This window comes from Canis aureus, chromosome 18 (assembly GCF_053574225.1).
Source record: "Canis aureus isolate CA01 chromosome 18, VMU_Caureus_v.1.0, whole genome shotgun sequence".
In the NCBI taxonomy this organism is placed as follows: Eukaryota; Metazoa; Chordata; class Mammalia; order Carnivora; family Canidae; genus Canis; species Canis aureus.
The window spans coordinates 37928565-37949406 of NC_135628.1; the positions used below are offsets into that span (position 1 = coordinate 37928565).

General features: G+C 36.5%; 1 protein-coding gene and 1 long non-coding RNA gene across 4 annotated transcripts in view; one reads left to right on the plus strand and one right to left on the minus strand.

Annotated features, from left to right (window-relative positions):
• Positions 1-20842, plus strand: part of COL28A1 (collagen type XXVIII alpha 1 chain) — a 161424-nt gene continuing 140582 nt past the window's right edge. Inside the window, exons 1-7 of one of the 2 annotated variants that reach the window (XM_077856802.1) lie at positions 1-158; positions 3231-3391; positions 4682-5238; positions 11179-11199; positions 12901-12957; positions 15626-15679; positions 18211-18252. In XM_077856802.1, coding sequence (XP_077712928.1) covers positions 3268-3391; positions 4682-5238; positions 11179-11199; positions 12901-12957; positions 15626-15679; positions 18211-18252 — 855 coding nt within the window. In that variant the 5' untranslated portion in view covers positions 1-158; positions 3231-3267. The remainder of the gene's footprint in view (positions 159-3230; positions 3392-4681; positions 5239-11178; positions 11200-12900; positions 12958-15625; positions 15680-18210; positions 18253-20842) is intronic. The other variant, XM_077856804.1, reaches the window with a different exon arrangement.
• The window catches only part of LOC144288859 (uncharacterized), a 171596-nt gene continuing 165883 nt past the window's right edge, over positions 15130-20842 (minus strand). For both annotated transcript variants that reach the window (XR_013356868.1, XR_013356870.1), the window contains exon 5: positions 15130-15531. This is a non-coding gene — a long non-coding RNA (uncharacterized LOC144288859). The remainder of the gene's footprint in view (positions 15532-20842) is intronic.

The window sequence follows — 20842 nt, forward strand, 5'->3', positions numbered from 1 at the left end:
AACTCGAATAAAAGATTGCAAAACTTCCAAGACCAAAGACAATTTTTATTTCTACAGAAAAGAACAATATCAAATAGCCAACTCCATCCCCAACAATGGTCCTTGCTGTTGACATTTGCTTAATCAGTCTTTAATTCCTGTTTGACAAACTTTATAAGGTAAGACATAACTGTTTTATTTTAATCACTTGAAATCAGATAGTACCACTGAGGCACTGTGGAAGACTAAAAGCTTTACCTACTTATGTGAAGAAAGCTTATCAAAATTTTCTATCCTCTGCTATTACTTTAAATTAATTATTAGAAAGTTTAAATAATTATTCAAATATAGATGTTTAAAATTTTTTTCAAAGCTTAAAATTGATTTTTAATTTGCAGTCTACTACCTAGAATTGCAATGATATTAATGTCTTTTGGAAATTCTTTTTATTAATTTGGAACATATTTTTATAACTCAGTATTGATCACAGAATATTTTATAATTTGGCTAGTTTGGCAATTTGAATAAAGTCTTCATTTGATAATTTTATCTTTCTGTGAAACAAATGAGATATAAATACTGTGAATACAATTTTAAACTGTGCTTAAAGAATTTTATTTTTGAAAAATCCCAAAATATAAAGTCTTTTGGATTTATTGATTCTAGTATTTACCCAAAATAAATTTTAGGCAAAAAAGGCAAATATATGGCATTTGATTAAAGATAATCATTGTTTCTGCATTTATAAAAATGTAACTTATAGTGAACATAGAAGTTTATGTTTCCTTTATTTAACTAATGGTCTTTTTCCCCAGAAATCTATTTTTGTGTTATACATAAGTGAGAGAAAGGTAAGAATTATTTAAAACTGAGGCAAAATAAAACATGGCAAAAATGGTTAGAAATGAGTGTGCTCTCAAGGTGCCAAACTAATATAGAAGAAAGATTTTAGGATGGTAGTAGGACTAAAAACCCAAAGATATAAGGGTGTCCTCTGGCTAATAGCAGTAAAGAGAAGGCAAAAGCAAGACTGCTTTGGTAGAGCTAGATAAAAAATATCAGAGCAAATAGTAATGAAATATGGGACAGTGATTAGTGTTAATGAATAAGTTGTGATAGTGAACAACTTATTATATATACAAAGCTTCAGGTATGAATTCATGATTATATGCAAAATAACTATATGAGCAGGTCCTTAGTTTTAGGAAACACAAGCCTTTATTTAAAGACAGCATTTCTACAGCCCAAAAATGAGGCGTACAAATGAGGAGAAAGTGGTTTTCTGCTCAGGATCATGCAGGGGAATCACATTCTTTAGATTTTTTAAGAGTCGTATTGATTATGTAGCTTGTTAAATCTCTCCTATTTTCAATGAAATTAAATTCTCAGCCTCTTATTTCCATAACTTCTGTGACCTGCTTATGGTATGAGCTCAACAAGAGAAAAGTTATGTGTAATACTAGGGAGATAATGTTATTTCTCCTGCCTTCCCCCCTGAAAATGCTCCAGCAGCTGTGTTCTGCTACATAGCCTTATTCTTACACTAGTCTTCAGAGTTAAACTTGTACATCCTTCTGTATTCTTCTCTTTGGTTAACAAAGAATTACTTGGGGAAGGATGTCCTTTATGTATTCTGTTTCCCCAGCAAACTTCTTGTTCTTTTTCTTTTTTAAACACCCACATCTTCACATCTTAGCATACCTGATCTGAAGAACAGTTGACATTTGGTCAATTGCACTTGATGCACTTGTCAACAGAGGTTCTTGGCTATACTGATACAAAGTCAACTTAATAAGCTTTCTGCTAGAGAATGTTATTGAGAAGCAAATTACAGCATGGAGCCATCCATTGGTTCATCCTCAACCCCACAGATTTGATTCCTTTTTGGGTTTCTCAATCTGGCATGTACGAAAGAGCTAGTCATCCATTCCATTTCCCACTGCCTTTGCATATATTTCTATCTCTTATTTGAGCCTGGAAAAATCATGCTTATGATTTCCCAGTTCCCATTCCCTGAAGGCAAAGTGAAGGAAAATGTGATTTCCTTTTCCAGAACTTCTGAAGTCAGTATAGTTTAAGAAGGAAAGCATTTCCAAACCATGCAGAATGTTGATTTAAAAAAAAGCTTTCTTGTTATTTCTCAAGTATACTGAGCTAGCCCCTCATGAGTTTCCTCTTGCCAGGGAAGCCCGTGAGTTTAAAAGTCATTTGGTATAGAACTGCACATATTGAGAGATGAAGATGGCTGTAGATTTTAATACAGGATTAGATTTTTCGTTGTTAATCTACCCAGAAAAATGTTTCACAGGAACGTTCAGAGGAAGTGTTTCCTGATTTCAAGTGTCATTTCTGTCCATCAGTTCTTCACGAGAAGAACAGTGTTTCTTTCTGAGCAAGTCTATAATTTTTGTTCTCATACTCTTTTGATTCATTATATATGAATGCAGCTGTGGTCCAGCTTGGAGCTCTGTTGATGAAGTTTCCAAGTAAGAGTACAAAAGAGAGATGGTGTTCTATGGGAATGGGAAGGGCGATTCCATTTTTGACTAGCCTTTTGAACTCACTAAAATTGTGCATGTATTAATAACACTGCAATGATGGTGGTTCTCTCTAACTCTGTGAAAATATTGAGATGATCAGGAATTGGTCATAATGAAACAATGATGTAGCAATCTGATATCACCTTGAAGAATGTGGAAATGTCAAAACAGACCCTGTGCTTGAAACAAAGTCATCCTATAGAGTGAGACTGAAGTGTTTTTAAAAGGCTTTCCCCACTCTCTGCTAACCATAATAAAATGGGAAATTCAGATTGCTTGGATGTAATTCTTTGACTATATAGAAAAATTCACTAGCAGGGGTGCCTGGGTGGCTCAGTGGTTGAGTGTCTGCCTTCACCTGAGGTCATGATCCTGGGGTCCTGGGATCCAGTCCCACATCAGTCTTCCTGCAGAGAGCCTGAATCTCCCTCTGCCTATGTCTCTGGCTCTCTCTGTGTGTCTCTCATGAACAAATAAATAAAATCTTAAAAAAAAAAAAAAGAACTATTCACTAGTAAATGTTTGGTTGTGGTGCCATGATTTACTTGGATTAGAATCTTTTAAAATCTCAATGTGGATGTTTTTCTGCAAACATAAATGAAAACCCTTTTCTCCTGTCACATGCCAGTTTTCAATTCTGCTGGCTTGAAGTTTAAAATAGCAGACACTGTATTTTGCAAAAGTATTTGTAACCGATTTTTTCTATTAAAGGTGCTACAAGACAGATGACTTTTCACCATCTATCATAATGTGGAACAGACATTTTGTCTTCTATCTCCTGCTTTTGCCAGCTTTTATGAACCAAACAATATATGGACAAAGAAAGAAAGGATCAAAATCCAATTTATTTGCAAGGAAAAATGATCTCCAGGGTAAATAAAAATGTTCTGTTTCTGTTTTTTTTAATTTTATTTATTTAAAGATTTTGTTTATTTATTCATAAGAGACAGACAGAGAGAGAGAGAGAGAGGCAGAGACACAGGCAGAGGGAGAAGCAGGCTCCATGCAGGGAGCCTGATGCGGGACTCTATCTCGGGACTCTAGGATCATGCCCTGGATGGAGGGCAGGTGCTAAACCACTGAGCCACCCAGGGATCCCCTGTTTCTGTTTTTAGTGATTAGTTTTAGCCTGTTAGGATGCTAATATGAATTTTTCCAAGTAGCAGTTGATGTAGATAGCAAACCATATATATAAAAACATATGTAATATTCTATTTTAATATAATAATAATATATGCTATATACTTATAGAGCATACTTACAAAAACATCAGATATTTTAGAGCCCTTATTTCATTTGCCTCACTGTAGTTTTGTGAAATGGGAATGACAGACACTGCCACTCTCATAGATAAATTGAGGCCCAGAGACATTAAGTGGCACATCCAAGGCCAAAAGGCAAATTAATGGCTAAGAGCTAGAATTCAAACTTAAGTTATCTGCTTTTATGTTTCTTTTCCCTCATTGCTATGTGATGTGGATAGTCATTTTCTCCCTTGATTTCAAAAAAGCTAAAAACAAGCAAAAAAACAACCACCAAAACAAGATGGGACCTCACAATTGTGACACACAACCTGAGAATTAGGCAGAGCACTATTTACTTCTAGACAACTTTGCCCAATATCTGTTGAATTCTGGGATGCCTGGATGACTCAGTCAGGTAAGCATCTGACTCTTGATTTTGGCTCAGGTCATGATCTTGGGGTAGTGAGATCAAGCCCTATATCAGGCTTCAGGCTCAGTGTGGAGTCTGATTGATATTCTCTCTCTCTCTCTGTTTCTGCCCCTTCCTCCTCCTCTCAAAAGAAAGAAATAAAATTAAATATATATACATATATTTGTTGAATATTTAAACAGGCTTTAAAGACACTTAAAAATACATGGAATTTTTGCTTATTCATTTACTTTTGATTTACATGATTTTACAAGAAGCAAATAATTTATAGATTTGGAAAGAGATATAGTTCTTCACAGCTTTAGCTGTATCTACAAGATGCTTCTCTTTTTCACTCCCCTCTCCTCTCCTCTCAAAACAAAAACAAAAACAGCAAAACAAAACAACAACAAAACCATACACATCACATTACTTCAGGGCTTTTGTTATGCAAAGTAATTTCATGAGTAGGAACAAATATTTTGCCTAACTTATTTGTTCTATTTCAGACTCTACTTGCTTCATAGATGTTGTCTTCGTTGTGGACAGCTCTGAAAGTTCTAAAATTGCCCTCTTTGATAAACAGAAAGATTTTGTGAATAGCTTGAGTGACAAGGTTTTCCAGTTGACCCCAGTTGGCTTCTTGAAATACGACATCAAACTGGCAGCGCTTCAGTTTAGCAGCTCTGTCCAAATTGATCCACCTTTTTCCTCTTGGAAGGATCTGCAGACTTTTAAACAGAAGGTCAAGTCTATGAATTTCATTGGCCAAGGCACCTTCTCTTATTATGCCATCTCCAATGCCACTATGCTACTTAAGAGAGAAGGGCGTAAAGATGGTGTGAAAGTGGCTTTGCTGATGACCGATGGCATTGACCATCCAAAGAATCCAGATGTCCAGAGTATTTCTGAAGATGCCAGAACTGCAGGAATATTATTTATCACCATTGGACTTTCCACTGTAGTCAATGAAGCCAAACTTCGTTTGATATCTGGGGATCCACCCAGTGAACCCATTCTACTGTTAAGTGATCCAACCCTTGCAGATAAAATTCGTGATCGCCTGGTAGGTATCTAATGAGTTTTTTTTTTTTTTAAGATTTTATTTATTTACTCATGAAAGACACAGAGAGAGAGAGGCAGTGACATAGGCAGGGGGAGAAGCAGGCTCCCCATAGGGAGTCCTACGCAGGACTCAATCCCAGGATCCTGGGGTCACGACCAGAGCCAAAGGCAGATGCTGAACCACTGAGCCACCCAGGTACCCCTAATGAGTTGATTATATATATATATATATTTCCAGTCATATTATTGATACATTAATTACAAAGTCTGTAAAGATTAGGTACTGAGTCAGAAAGATGAAAGAAAAAGGATTCACCTTGGAAATAGCTAGGAGAATCTTTCTGAAGTCTCTCTCCACCTTCTTGATAGTTTATACCAGATAAACTGGGAAAGTACAAGGCTCATGCTCTGGAATTGCATTCCTACCTTTATAGCAGTCAATGCTGAGGATTTTGGAAGAATTACTTTCCAATCATACACTTCAGGCTCTTGTTTATACATCCTGGGATCATGAGCATTGCTGACTTATATTCACTTTGTGGCCAACTTGTGGTCTGCTGTATTTGTACTAAGTTGGTTTTTTCCCATTTAACATCTGCAGAAATATTTTGACTCAATGTCTCACCTACTGTTCTATTATGCTACTCAAGCAAAGTTCTTAGACTTTCTTTCTTTCTTTTTTATTATGTCCTTGTTCTTAGACATTAGCAAGCCTACCCAATTTAAAATCACTTGTGGCTAGCAGTCACCCTAGAGTTTCTCTCTGCAGATCAGTGAGTGCTATTTGATTGGGCTGATTAGTTGAGTTAATGCTTTTCTTTGTTGATTGCTCAGCTGTGTGTGAGATTCTTTCTGCTCAGGAAAACACAAGGCAAAGCAATGAAAATAAAATCCTTCTTTACAGTGTTTCTCAAGAAGAAAACTCCTGGAGAAAAAGTGGTTGATTTGTTAAGTGTTAAAAATTGATTTTCTTAAAAATATTGATTTTCTTTGGTTTCTTGAGAAGAGAGCAAGGCAAGTGTGTCCTTTAGGTACTGAGCATTTTATATGGCTGTTTTCTATAGGTTGCAAAAAAACTCAGCCTTGTTTCAGAGATTTTTTTTGCCCCTTTTGTCCCTTCCCCAATCTTTTTCCTAACATTTCTCTTATAACTTACAAGTCAATATTAACTATAAAATATTACTTTGTAAGTTATTCTTGCAATTGTTGCTTTTGGCATGAGACACTGACTTTTTAAAATCTAAATAATAATTATCACACCTTGAGTGCTCTGTGTACTAGGCATTGTTCTGAACACTTTACATATTTTATTTTATTAAATGTTTATGACATGATGTAGGTACTATATTATCTTTATAGTTGAAAATGTAAGAATAGGCAAAGGCCCTGGAGTCTTCATGCTCAACCCTGTGAAATTATATTGAAAGGGGAAAATAATAACTATGTTTTAAGGTTTTCTCAGTCAGAACTGCCTTGGAACAGTTTAGCAACATCCCTCCTCCAAAGTTATATTGTTTCTAGCCTCTTTTCCATGGACATTCAGGGTAGATTGGGAGAGCTCTGCCTTCCCTAGAGATGATGGATTTGGCCCCCAGGGTGCTTAAGGTGAGTGCTCACCCTGAGCATCCCCTTCAAATAAAAGGGAAATGTGCAGGAGATGCCTAGCTAACTGCCTAGAGCTGGCTGTGCCATAATTTAATCAGTCCTTACCACTAACTTGAAACAGCAGTTTCCAGCATGTGCAGGAGAGAACACTGGAATTGAGATAATGAGTTGCCAATTGCTGACTATAGAAGCTCCTTGTTTGGACAGTTGTGTAGGCCCAGGAGATTCCTACTTGGTCCAGATACTCTCTCCTCACAGAGAGCTCCTGACCAACTCAGAACACGGGGTCTTGGCCGTAGACTTGAAGCAGGACTATTTGTTCGTTTCTGAGGAAACCAGAGAATGACCAAATGTCCCAACGACCCTGCTCTTCCTCAGCATCCTGTGACTTCAGCTTGTTTGTTCAGATGGAAACTCTATGAACAAGCCACTTCTTAGGAGACGCTGCTTTCTAAACACTTCCAACATCCAAAGGGCCTATTAGCCCCTTCAAAGAACATTATACTAAGCTTCAGTGTTTCAAATCGCCACTGTGTAGGAGGCAGAACTTGACTCTTGGTCAGGCCTTTGGAAAAGTTCCTCCTCTAATCTATTTCTATTACGTTTTTAGTTGAATTCTTAAACTTTTCACTTTGAAATAATTATGTGGTTGACTTTCTAAAATAAATTAATTAAGTATAGTTTAAGTACAAAACTGCATCTATTTAAGTTTTGCTAGATGTATATATTCATGAAACCACTAACACAGTATACATTTCTGGCACCCTCAGATTTCTTCATGCCTCTTTGTAAGATATTCTTCCCTTGTCTCTAAGCTCCTGATCTGATTTTTGTCACTCCAGATTAGTGTACCCTTTCTAGGCTTTTATATAAGTAAGCTTATGTAGTGTGTACTCTTTTTCTGTCAGAGTTCTCATACCCAGCATAATGATTTTGGAATTCAACTGGGCTGTTTTTTGTATCAGAAGTTTATTTTTGTTGTTGCGGAGCCGACTTAGTTGAATTTTAACGGACATGAGTGCCCACAATGAATACATCTTGCAGGAGCCAAGACAAATCAAAGAATCATGACCAACTCCTTGGCATCTCTAGTAGAAAGTATCATGTAAGAACTCCCATGAAAAATTTCAGTTCTGAATATCCCAAGAGAGATCTGATGATTACACATTGAAAAGGTTATGTAAAATGTATGTAAAATGTTTAATACTATTTTATTATGATTTACATAACAGTATCAAAAACAAAAAAATAATTCCAACTCGATGTCCATAAATATTAGTTGGTCTTTTAGAAGAGATTTTATGGTGACTATTTGGCTGGTATATTAAGCTGCAAATATTTTTTGTTGTAGAGTTTGTAATCCTTGCCTACTAATCTCTTTATTCTCATCCCCTTTGTTATTGTGCCAGTAATGTTGACGCTTCAACAGTGACACCTCACAGTTCCTCTGTCTTCTTCTCATACTCATACTCATTCACAAAATTGGCAGTTTCATCCTAGCCCTCTTCTTTCACATATATGCCATCATAAAACTCTTCCTCCATTAATAAAATGCACCTTCTCTTGCTCTGAGGAGGTCTTTTCTCTATTTGTCCTCTCTAGTTAGATCACAGTATCCACCCAGATCCTAACTAATGTGCCCTTCTCTATGGCTTTGATCATGTTCCCTCAGGTGTACTCCACATAACCTGCCTCTCAGCCTAAGTGAAAGTACTCACTACATCCCAAGGTGTCCAGTTCCCCCCACATGGGTCCTTTCATCCACTCTTTCTAAATGGTTCTCCTCACTGCTTCCTTTGTCTTATTGCCCACACTAGTCTTTATGACTTTTCTCTTCATAACCTTTAACATACAGAGTAGCATTCCATCAGTGAGTTGGTCTTTGGCATTCCTCTCTTGGAGATTATCCAGAAAACCCACCTATTTCAAGAAACAGCCTTGTTAACCACCTCCCCACCCAGTCTGGGATCTCCCACTCTGCTTGCTGTGTGTTCTGTCCTGGGGCTTATAGACTATAAGTGCCCTTGGGGACAGAACTTTGTTCTTTGTGTGAAACAGTCTCATCTATTGTGCCGTCTTGGGTCCATTTTTGTTTCCTTAGGAATATAAATTCCAGCAAATGCAAAATCAAATGAGTTTCAATATTTGTTATGCTGTTATGGTTTTAAGCCTCATGGCACATGTTTTTAAAGAGTTCATGTACAAAGCAGAAATTAAATTCTCAAAGGAAAAGCTGAAAGACATGTAAAATTATACATCAGGCATAGTAGCAGCTAAATTCATGAATTTAAAAACTGATATTGGCTAATAGAAGGATGTTGCTTATCATAAAAGGGTTGTAAGGTGACAAAACTTTGAAGTTTTCTTTATTCAGTAGTTGTTTTCGAATATTACAATTTGACTTGAATTATTAGTTGTTTTTGTCTCTTAAATTCTCTTCAAATTTCTTTTCTTCTCTCCCTCTTAGAAAAACTAAACTTCTTACATGTGTTTTAAATATTTTTATAATTTGGATCATATTCTGTATATCCATCTGCAACTACCTTTTTCACTCAGTGTCTTTGGAAAATTTTCTATGTTTAAATATGTACATCCAATGCATTCATCTTAACTGTTGAATAATGTTTTGTTTATTGATGCATTCTAATATTGATGAATATTATTTCCAAATTCCAATTTTTCACTATTAAATATAATAAATTCTGAAATATATAGGAAGTACAAGAATTTTCCTAAGATATGACTGCAAGAAAGGTCAGAATAATTGGTGGGAACAAGGACTTGTCCTGGGCAGCCTAGAAATAGAGCACACACATCTTCAGGTTTATAGGCACAGCCAAATGTTTAGAAGAGGGTAAATGCCATTGTACACTAAGACTGTTAGGACATTTGAATTCCCATTTCTTCACATGACTTTCTAGTTCATAAAGACACAAGTATCTCACGTGCCTTCAGTCTGGATTTACATTGTCTAGTTATTTTAAATCATTGAAGTGGGGAGTGAATGGGAGGGAGAGAGGAAAGAAGGCCATAGGTAAGACTCTGAAGTTTCTGGATGGCCTCAGTGGCCAGAGTTTTACAACCCCTGGGACCACATAGTCAAACTCTCTTGTTTTTCATATATGTGAAAAATGACCTAGAAGGATTATGTGACTTGTCCAAGGCCACACAGCTAGTTAATGGTGGTCACCGAATGAAAACCTTGGTTGACAATTCCTGGCCTAATTTTTGCTCCCATTAAATCATTAGGGCCACTTAAAAGCATTTTGCTATATCTTCCCTCCGTATTATCAGTTTATATGGAAATAAAGGTAAAGTAAAAATAAAACTAAAAAGATGTGGGTTCCTCCATAAAGGCACAAGTCTGACTTATCTTCATTTTTAATATCTTGTAACAAATATTTTAGTGCTTTTTACTTCCATTTTTGTTTTATCAAATGCAAATTAACTCTTGAGATTCAGTCATAAAGCATCAATCTGACACATAGTTTCCATGTTATGAAAGCAATAATTCTATCTGTAAGCAGAGGTTAATTTCTTTCCTGTGTTTGGCTTCAGACATGGCCTTCAGTTCAGTTGTCAAGTAACACCCATTAAGTGGAAGTAGGTTAGGGAGGCCTAGATGTTAGACAGAAATCAGATGTTAGACAAAAATCAGATTGTGATTTCTCCAAAATCATGGATTTAAAGGAGTTTTGAAAAATATTCTGATTAATTAATTTGTGTGTAAGTATAAAGTAGCACTTGAACTTGGTGAAGTGGCTCAGTCAAGTGTGTGACCTTGGGCAAGTTACATACAGCACTGCAGACCTATGTCTCTTAAGGGCAAAATTAGAGGTTGGACCTGATTGACTTCAAAGGCTTATTTCATGATATGAAATGATCACTCTAAAATTAATGCTTTAATGCTGAAAAACAAATGCATGTATGTATAGGGATGGAAAAACAAAAGAAGAGAAAACACACAATTATGTGTTCTGGGTGTCTATAAGTAAAAATGAGAAATTTTTGTTAGGACTGAATAAGCTTGTAGCCAAATTATGGAGTTTAGAGAGCTGATAAAGGAAACAAAAGATAGAACACAGAGTGCAACAGGAGAAAGTTCCTAGAAAATAGAATAATTTTTAATGTTAGTGCCCTTCATGCCTCTTATTATATGGCTCAAAGTGTTCCTGGAGTGGTTGGCTGGTAGGCTCTATTGCTTTTACAAGGTTAAAAAGCTGAATTACTGTCCTTCCTGGAAATTGCATATCCCATAGGGAATAATTAAGACTAATAAGAAGCTGAAAGCAGAACCATGAATCGAGTTAATATTTTATTCTTTTTTCCCTCCTAGGATATCTTATTTGAAGAGAAGGTAAGTACTACATGCTTTGATTATTATGAATTAACTCTAAAAGTTTGCATAATCAAATCAGCATTACAATTCACATTAGATGATGTGTCTAAACAAAAATGCTTAATTCTTTTAAAAATGAGCCACTCTATTTTGAGGCAGCCATCTGATTTCTTTATGTACCTATGTATACTGCAAGTTTCAAAATTTGGAAAAAGTAGGAAGTATTTAATATGATTCTAGAGAGTGATTTTAGAAATCATTGATAACCTAATAGTGTGGTTGTTTTGTTTTTTAAGATTTGATTTTTAAGTAATCTCTACACCCACTGCAGGGCTCCAACTCACAACTCCGAAATCAGGAGTTGCACACTCCACCGACTGAGCCCACCAGGCACCTTGCAAAAGGCATAGTTTTTGCTCACTTTGATATGAGTTCCTTTATTCTAAGCCTATATTTGGCACCAGGTACATAGGGGTTCTCCACCTTGGGAGGTGTGCCTGGTGTTGGCCCGGATTCCTGGCCAGGAGACAGCTCAGAGTCTCCCGCTGCTACCTGGTGATTGATTTTAAGCTCATCCTTCTTGATGGTGGCAACCACACCAAGTGGCAAAGGAAGCTGGCCAATATTGGTTGGATAGTGCTTAGCACAGTAGATGACCACCGGGTTGCTGAGGACTTCTTTACTGAACGTGTGTTTCTTAACACAAAGAGTTTGGAACATGTAAATTTTGTTTGATAAGCTGCTTATTAAACATCAGGAAATTTACAAGTAGTACCACATAAAATAATTGGAGCCAACCAAACCCTACAGAGCACCACATTTCATCAAATGGTCAGATTCATCATGTACCATTGAAACAGGAAAGGACCCTGCCAATTAAACTATGATATAGTACTGTCTTATAGATTACAGTTCTTGATTTTATACTTATGGTAAGAGTCCCTCTAAATTTATTTAGATATAGATTTTTAAATCCTGTATTGCTTTTGTGCATACATTTGAGGGACAATTGAGGCAAACTAAATTGGTTATTTCTAAAACATCTTTGCATTCAGAGTCTGAATCTTCTGAATCATTTTTTTGTCTCTGAGTCACTGATGCGCTTCTGCCCCACTGCAATATTGGCCTCTGAGCCATCAAAAATACTGGTGATGAAGCATTTCTTGAGTATGTGCCAGTTGTGTCTCTGGAGTTTTCTTCCATTTCACTCTAAGTTTTGAAGTTCGTGTGCAGAAAATAACAACTTCATTATGATCAGGCCTGATTCAATTAAGACTCATTCTGACTTTAAAATAAGGAGAAATGAATATTCTAGAATTGATAAAATATATCACATGTTTTCCTTTTGGACTAAAGGAGTAGTTGATATTTGTATATTATTGAGCTTTGATGTGCTGTAGAAAAGAGAAAAAGTAGAAATTTTAAAAATCCACTGAAAATGTTCATTTTCAATTTTCACTGGCAACTAGATGTTATACATATATTTTTGATGAAGGTCTATTTTATCTAACCATGGCAATGTTTAATAATACTTTATTAGCTAGCTGGCTTTTACTAGATCTGAGTTAGCCTAGAAGGATTGAAAAGAGAGAACAAAATCTTCATAAATTTGCAAGATAAAATTTCATCAAAGGAGTGTTCAATCTAGTTATGTACTGAATAAGATTGGAAATACTGTGTTTCATTGCGTGTTAATACTGGATTTCATTCTTGGTGCAGTGTGAACAGAAGATTTGTGAATGTGAGAAGGGGGATCCAGGTGACCCAGGGCCTCCTGTGAGTATGTTTCTACTCTGAACTGAGGGTCAAGTCAGGAAGCCCTAGTCATGATTACTCTGCTTGCCCTTGAAAACACCAGCGCTGTTTTGTGCTGGTGAAAAGCAGTTGTGTGCAAATAGCAGCAAACATGGAAATGCTGTTTCTTCCTTTTATTCCTAAAGGGATACATTCTGTCCTTAGAAATAAGCCTGGGATTTTGCTGACCTGAACTAAGGGCAGATTCAGTTTAAAATGATGAAGTTGTTCTCACAAAGGATGTCCCAGAGTCACTTCTGATGTGACAATTGGGGCCAGAATTTCTCAACACTGAAGTGAAAATATAGAAAAAGAGATCATACAAATCCTTGGGGCTTTAGGGACAGCTTTATCCTACTCCACCTAGAAACAAGTGATAGGGACTTCTCTGGAAGTCCCTTAACTGTTTTCACATGTATCCAAGAACAACACTGGGTGGCCTCTTAGGGTGGAAGCTGGTCAGGAAGATTTAGGGATTAGAGTGAATTCTGTGAAATGGAATTTGGCAATTGAAGGTTAAAGGCAGGATTTATTACAATGATTCAATGCTTGATAAAGTAATCCCAAAAGGATTGCTTCCTTTATATTCTGAGCTAACATCTGGTAGGTGCCATTTATGCACTGGGAAGGTATTTGCAACAACATCACAGTGACTGGATATACTGTACATTTCTCTAACACATATCATCAGCATCATGCATCTATGCTGTTCATTTAGTATTCCATTTACTTATGTGGTTTCAAATCTTAGAGGTCAAAAGTCCAGTGGATATATTTCAAAAAATGCATCACTACAGTTTTTAAACAATTGCTTGTATTTGGGTACGGAGAGGAGAATGTGTACTATAAATTTCTTAGATTATGCCACATTTTCTCTTGGGACTTGAGTCCAAAGACTATTTTCTTTCTTTCTTTCCTTCTTTCTTTTTCTTTCTTTCTTTCTTTCTTTCTTTCTTTCTTTCTTTCTTTCTTTCTTTCTTTCTTTTTCCTTCTTTCTTTCTTTCTTTCTTTCTTTCTTTCTTTCTTTCTTTCTTTCTTCTTTCAAGATTTTTAAAGATTTTATGTATTTATTTATTTGAGACAGAGAGAGAAGGAATGAGCACAAATGGGGGGTGGGGGAAGTAGCAGAGGGAGAGGGAGAAGTGGACTCCCTCAGAGCTGGGAACTTGATGCAGGACTGGATCCTAGGACCCTGTAATTGTGATCTGAGCTGAAGGCAGATGCTTAACCGACTGAGCCACCCAGATGCCCTATACTTTCTCAAATCATTCTACCAGTCAAGGCATTAGAAAGCAGGAATATTTGTCTTCTTCTTCTTCTTCTTTTTTTCTAAAATGTAAGTTAGATACATTATAGGACAATGTGGCAGCCAGTAGAAGTTGATTTTGGCCAAAGTAAAAGTTTTAACATTCTCCTCCTCCTCCTCCTCCTCCTCCTCCTCCTCCTCCTCGTCTTCTTCTTCTTCTTCTTCTTCTTCTTCTTCTTCTTCTTCTTTTAATCTTTTTATCCATGAGAGACACAGAGAGAGAAAGGCAGAGACACAGGCAGAGGGAGAAGCAGGCCCCCTGCAAGGATCCCGATGCAGGACCCAATCCTGGACCCCGGGATCATGCCCTGAGCCAAAGGCAGATGCTCAACCACTGAGACACTCAGATGTCCCTAACATTCCCTTCTTTTAAAGTCTTAGTTTATATTTATTACACCAAGAAATTGCTATGGGGCAGATTTACTTGGGTTATTCATTTATAGTTTAGAATGAACAGTAAGAAAATTTACAGTTGCTGAGCTAAACTGACAATTTCAGTCACTTAACATTGTTGGAGATTAATTTACCATTTTTTGAAGTTATATCCTTTTAAAAGATTTTATTTTCTTATTCTAAAGAGAGGGGGAGAGTGCAAGCAAGGGGAGGGGCAGAGATGGAGAGAGAATCTTAAGCAGATTCCCCAGTGAATGTGAAGCCCAACACAGAGCTCGATCTCAGGACCCCGAAATCCTGACCTGAGCCAAAATCAGGAGTTAGTTGCTTAAATGACTGAGCCAGCCAGATGCCCTACCCGTGTTGTTTTTTTTTAATTGAAGAATAGTTGACAAACAATTTTATATTAGTTTTAGGTTAAACATATTTATTCAATAAGTTTATACATTATGCTGTGTTCACCACAAGTGGAACCACCATCTGTCACCATATAGTGCTATTATAATACCATTGACTATATTCCCTATGCTGTACCATACACTGTTTTAATAGTGATAGACATAAAACTACACTATTTAGCATTTACTGAGTGTTCCTAAAACCAATTCTCAGAAAAGCTAGTTTTTTGGTGGTTTGAGAATAGAAAACATAACACCTTTCTGGAACAGGATTGGAACACTGTCTTCTCTCATCTTTGAGATGATCCCTTGGATAGCAGGCAGAGAGAGACGTTATCTTCTTTTGAGCAAATCTAGAGAATCTACTTATTCAAGACAATACAGTCTTCCTGGTGTGTAGTGAAGGAGAGAATACAGTTGAATCTCTGCTTGGCAGGTTTTTGTTTACAGTCTTCATTCCTGTTATGGGATGAAGTTGATCAGAAATTATTATAATGTGTAAAAAACTAATAGGATGTGTGCTCAATATAATCTTTTTTCCCTTTGCCTTCAGGGTACACATGGAAACCCAGGTATCAAAGGTGAGCGAGGACCGAAAGGAAATCCGGTAAATGAATAAACAACTTTCCTTATAAACCAATGTATCTCTTCCTAGATTTATTTAAAGAATGAAAATGGAGAAAACAAAGAGCATTATAGTGTATGTCAATGCCAAAAATATGATGATTTCTGTGAAAACTACAGGATGCTTATGTCCTGTATTATCTATCTGATTTGTGCTACCTAGCACTTGCAAGTTCTAAGTAATATATGTCCATTTTAGTCAATAAGTCTAGGAAACCTAGGAATACTGAACAAATTGAAATTTGTACTTACATAATGGTGGCCCAAATTAATTACTACAATGTTTCATGAATTACTAATATGTGTTCCATTTCAGATTGGCATTGACACTTAGGTTTTTTATGGATCCATTTTATAGATAACTGACCTATGACCTATTTTTACAGTTGCTAAGCTAAACTGACAATTTCAGTCACTTAATATTGTTGGAGATTAATTTACCATTTTTTGAAATTATATCCTTTTAAAAGATTTTATTTTCTTATTCTAAAGAGAGGGGGAGAGTGTAAGCAAGGGGAGGGGCAGAGATGGAGAGAGAATCTTAAGCAGATTCCCCAGTGAATGGTCACTGGGTCATAGGTCATAATAGAAAAAACAATTATCTCCTATGCCCAGACCATCTTCAGGCACTTCCACAATTCTTTTCTTTGTGTACCCATAAAAAAACCTCTAGATTAATACAATGGAATATTACTCAGCCATCAGAAAGGATGAATATCTACCATTCATATCAATATGGATGGAACTGGAGGGTATTATGCTGAGTAAAATGAGTCAATAGAAAAAAAATAAGTAAATAAACCAAAATGAGTCAATAGGAGAAAGATATAATTACCATATAGGGTCACTCATATGTGGTATATAAGAAATAGTGAAAAGAATCATAGAGAAAGGAGGGGAACTAAGTGGGAAAAATTAGAGAGGAAGACAAACCATGAGAGACTCCTAACTCTGGGAAACAAAGGGTTGCAGAAGGGGAGGTGGGTAGAGGGATAGGGTAAGTGGGTGATGGATACTAGGGAGGGCACTTGACGAAATGAGCACTGGGTTTTATAATCTATGTTGGTAAATTGAAGTTAAATTAGAAAAAATTCTAGATAAATTTGTAAAAATCAGATATATTTCAGATGACGATCTTCCAAGTTCAAGAGTGACCAAAAGGATCACAGGAGAGAGATATGACTATGTGGAAATTCATGGCAAAATTCTATATAATGAAAAATAATGATTAAAATAAAGAGGAAAAGAGGGAAATATTTATATGAAATACAGTGGATATTGGGATATTGGGTTAATTTCTATAGTATATACAGATTTTATAAAATGGTTGAGAAAAGATCAAGCCACTAATAATTAATTGATCAACAGACTCAATTTTCAGGAGAGGAAACAAAATCAGTAAATAAAGAAATAAAAAAACATTTAATTTCACTAGATAATGAATGAAATTTAGATAAAGACAATGAGGTACCCTCAAATACTAATTATTCACATTTTAGAAACTTAGTAGTCCAGGGTTGTTGTGTTCTTTTTTTGCATGGTGGCGGGGACCAGTTTTCTAGTTCACATAGTTGGGGTTTGGGGGTTTTTGGGTATTTCAGATCTTAAAAAGCATGTTTTTTGTAGCAGTTAACACAGCAATATTAAGATAATAATAACTAGTTATAACAATAAAGTGGTGAAACTGGTTTGCTCTGCATTGCAAACATAACTTGGTGCGAACATTTTGGAAAGCAATTAGACATTGCATGAGAAGTATTAAAATATTCAAATTTTAACCCAATAACTTATTTTCTGAAACTATTTTTAGGGAGGTAATGAAAAATATAATAAGTTAGGTGCATGAAAGTATTTTTAGATGCATGAAAGTCCATTGCTTACCTGGAAAAGGAAAGGAATTTGATACATCCTTAGGTGTCTTTAAATACAAGCGCGCACAACCCTACATACTCGTTATGTAGGTCCAAACTGATGCCATCATGGCTTCTTTTTGTTTTGTTAAATACCTGTCTTTTTTTTTTTTTTTTTTTTTATTAAATACCTGTCTGAAATCTATGTTTACATTTCATTTATTTGGCTTGTAATTTTGTGCCACATAATATATTTTCCTAAGTCTTGCTGAAATCAAGCAATTACTCTTAAGGACATTTTGGAAAACATTCCAAAGCCCCTTGGAGCAAAGCCAGAATGGCTGGCTCCAGTTGGGTACAATGCTGTATTTGAGAACAACGTCTGTGTTGTTAAGCTGGGATGCAAAACTCGGCCTAAGCTGTGCAACTATACCTGGATCCTGCACCCTGTGCATCTGGCTTCACTCCAAAGGGCAAAGGCTATCTGACCTGCTATTTTCTTCCCCAGATTGCATGGTGAAAATGTCAGTGGTAAAGGTCAAAGATTTTTTTCCCCATTCGGTTAACCTGTTAATCTGGGAATTCTGAATAATGCATTTTATTGAGCAATCAGTTCCTCTGCAGGGTTGTGGAATTTTGACTGATTTTTTGTTGTTTGTCACAGGGTGATGCTCAAAAAGGGGAACCTGGAAAAAGAGGCCCAGGGGTATGTATACAAGTGGAATGCCTTCCCAAGAAAGTAATCCAGGATGCTAAGATCCTGTCAGTGATCATTGTGACCTCTGTGGTGCAAGGGAAGAAATGATTTATGTATACATATGCTCCTGATGGCTCAGACAGGCAGACAGATAGGGCTTTAGAAGTGGAAATGTGGGGAGAAAATACTCTGCTCAACAGAAGTGATGATGGGGCCGGGTAGTCAACTACATGACATTCTCTGATACTTAAGTAAGATTTGTGGAAGACTCAAATAAGAAAAATATTTTGCTTTGCTTCTTGTTTTTCTTTTTCTTTTTTCCAATAAAGAATGAGTTTAAAAATCTGGGAGCATAGAACTATATAACCTAAACAGCACTTTTGTAAATTTGATCTACAGACAAAAAAAAAAAAAGTTTTCATTCTAGTTGATTTGTTATTTCTAAAATTAGAAGATGTTAGAGATTGAGAAATAATCACTGTAAATTTCTTCTCTTGCATTTTCTGGGGAGTTGCAGTAAAATAGCAAAGAGCAGATAAGTGTGAACAGTTAATTTTAAAAAAAGGCCATGCCACATTTCTCCTCCTGGCTTGTCCCCTTGGCAAAAGCCCAGTAGGCAGGCCCAGAGATTTTAAAAACTGATCTCTTGGTGTTTTTAATCAACTTTATGAACAGTGGGAATGCATTCAGAAATGTGTGTTATTCATTTAGGAAATATTTCTTAGGTGTCTTCTACCTATAAAGCATATTACTGTGTGAAAATAAAATTAAGACAAATTATATTTTTTGAGAAGTGTGTTATAGGAGAGATTAAGATATTTAGAATAGCTACGGTATTAGTTGCCAGAAGTGAGGGAGGGATGGCAAAATGGGTGAAGTGGAGTAGGAGGTATATGTATCCAGTTTTAAAGTGAATAAGTCATGAGGATAAAAGGATAAGAGGTACAGCATAAGGAACAGTCAATGGTATTATATGTAGTGTTTTATGGTGCCAGATGGTAGCTACTCTTGTGGTGAAGGTAGCATAATGTATAGAGAAATCAAATCACTATGTTGTAGACCTGAAACTAATGTAACATTGTGTGTCGCTTATACTTTAATTTTTAAAAATTGCTGCACCATGAAGCAGAATGTCAAAATATTGTAAAATTTGCATGCACAAATTACTGTGGGCACTCAGAGGATATTGAAGCCAGGGTAGGTTTTACAGAATGACTCCTGGAGACAGGAAAGGACAGAATGGAAAGGTGCAAGGGTACAGGCATTCCAAGTGGAGGGTGCCAAGACCTGCAGTTGGAGGGAAGGCCATGTGCTGGAAAATAGTGAGAGACTCCTGTTGCCAGCCACAGTGTAAAGGTCAGAGTGAGTGCTCCCTGCTCTGCTAGGTGAGAGATTTAGATTTTAGATGAAGCGTACAACCCAAGAGCTATGTACTTGGGAGATTAATCTGGCATGACTGAAAAGGAGAAACTGAAGTGGGGATACACAGAAGGAAGGGGCACGGAGAAGAAGGTTTTCTATTACAGTTTATATGAGAACAGAGACACTGGCTAGAGCTGCTCTGGACAATATGGAAGCCACTATCCATACGTGCTTACTGAACGGCTGGAACACGGCAGGCCTGAATTGAGGTGTGCTGTAGGAGTAAAATACACAATGAATTTTGATGACTTAGTACCAAAGAAAACATAAAATATCTCATTAATAACTTTTATATTGGTCACATGTGGATGACTGTATTTCACACCTACTGGGATCGGTAAAAATTTATTTATTTATTTATTTATTTATTTATTTATTTATTTATTTATTTATTTTAGAGAGAGTTCATATGCATACAAGATGGGGTATGTGGGGAAGCAGGAGCAGAGGGAGAGGGAGAGAGGGAATCCAAAGCGGAGATGCAGGGCTCAATCTTGCAACCTTGAGATCATGGCCTGACCTGAAATCAGGAGTCAGACATTTAACTGACTGAGCCACCCAGGCACCCCTCAGTAAAACATATTATTAAAAATTAATTTTGCCTGTTTATCGTTGCTTTTTAAATGTGGCTATAGGGAATTAAATTACATATGTAGCTCACATTCTATTGGACAGAATTGGGCCACAGTGATAGTAGAGTAGAAAAGAAGAGAACACTGTGAGAATCATGAAAAGGCTGTGGGGACTGACTCTAACTCATATATTCAACAAATATTTATTGAGCATGTACTTATATGCTAGGCCTTTCTTTAGATTCTGGGAATACAGGAGTGAGCAAGACACAGTCCCTGTTTCATAGAATGTTCTAGCAGGGGGCACAATAAACAGGCAAACAAATGAGATTTCATCAGCGAGATTTGTTCTGGAAACGTAAAACAAGGTCATGAGGGTGTTCTAGGCAGGAAGAGCAATAGTATAAAGACTCTTGAGTAGGAATAAGCTTGGTAGGCTGCAGAAATGGAAAGAAAGCCAGAACTTGGCAAAGAGTGGTGGTGGACAGGTTATTGATATCGGCGGGGTAGATGAAGGCTCTGCTGGCAGGGGTAGGGAGGATGGATTTAAAACTAAATGCAGTGAAAGTTGGTGGAGAATTTTAACTGGTTAGATTAAAGGAATG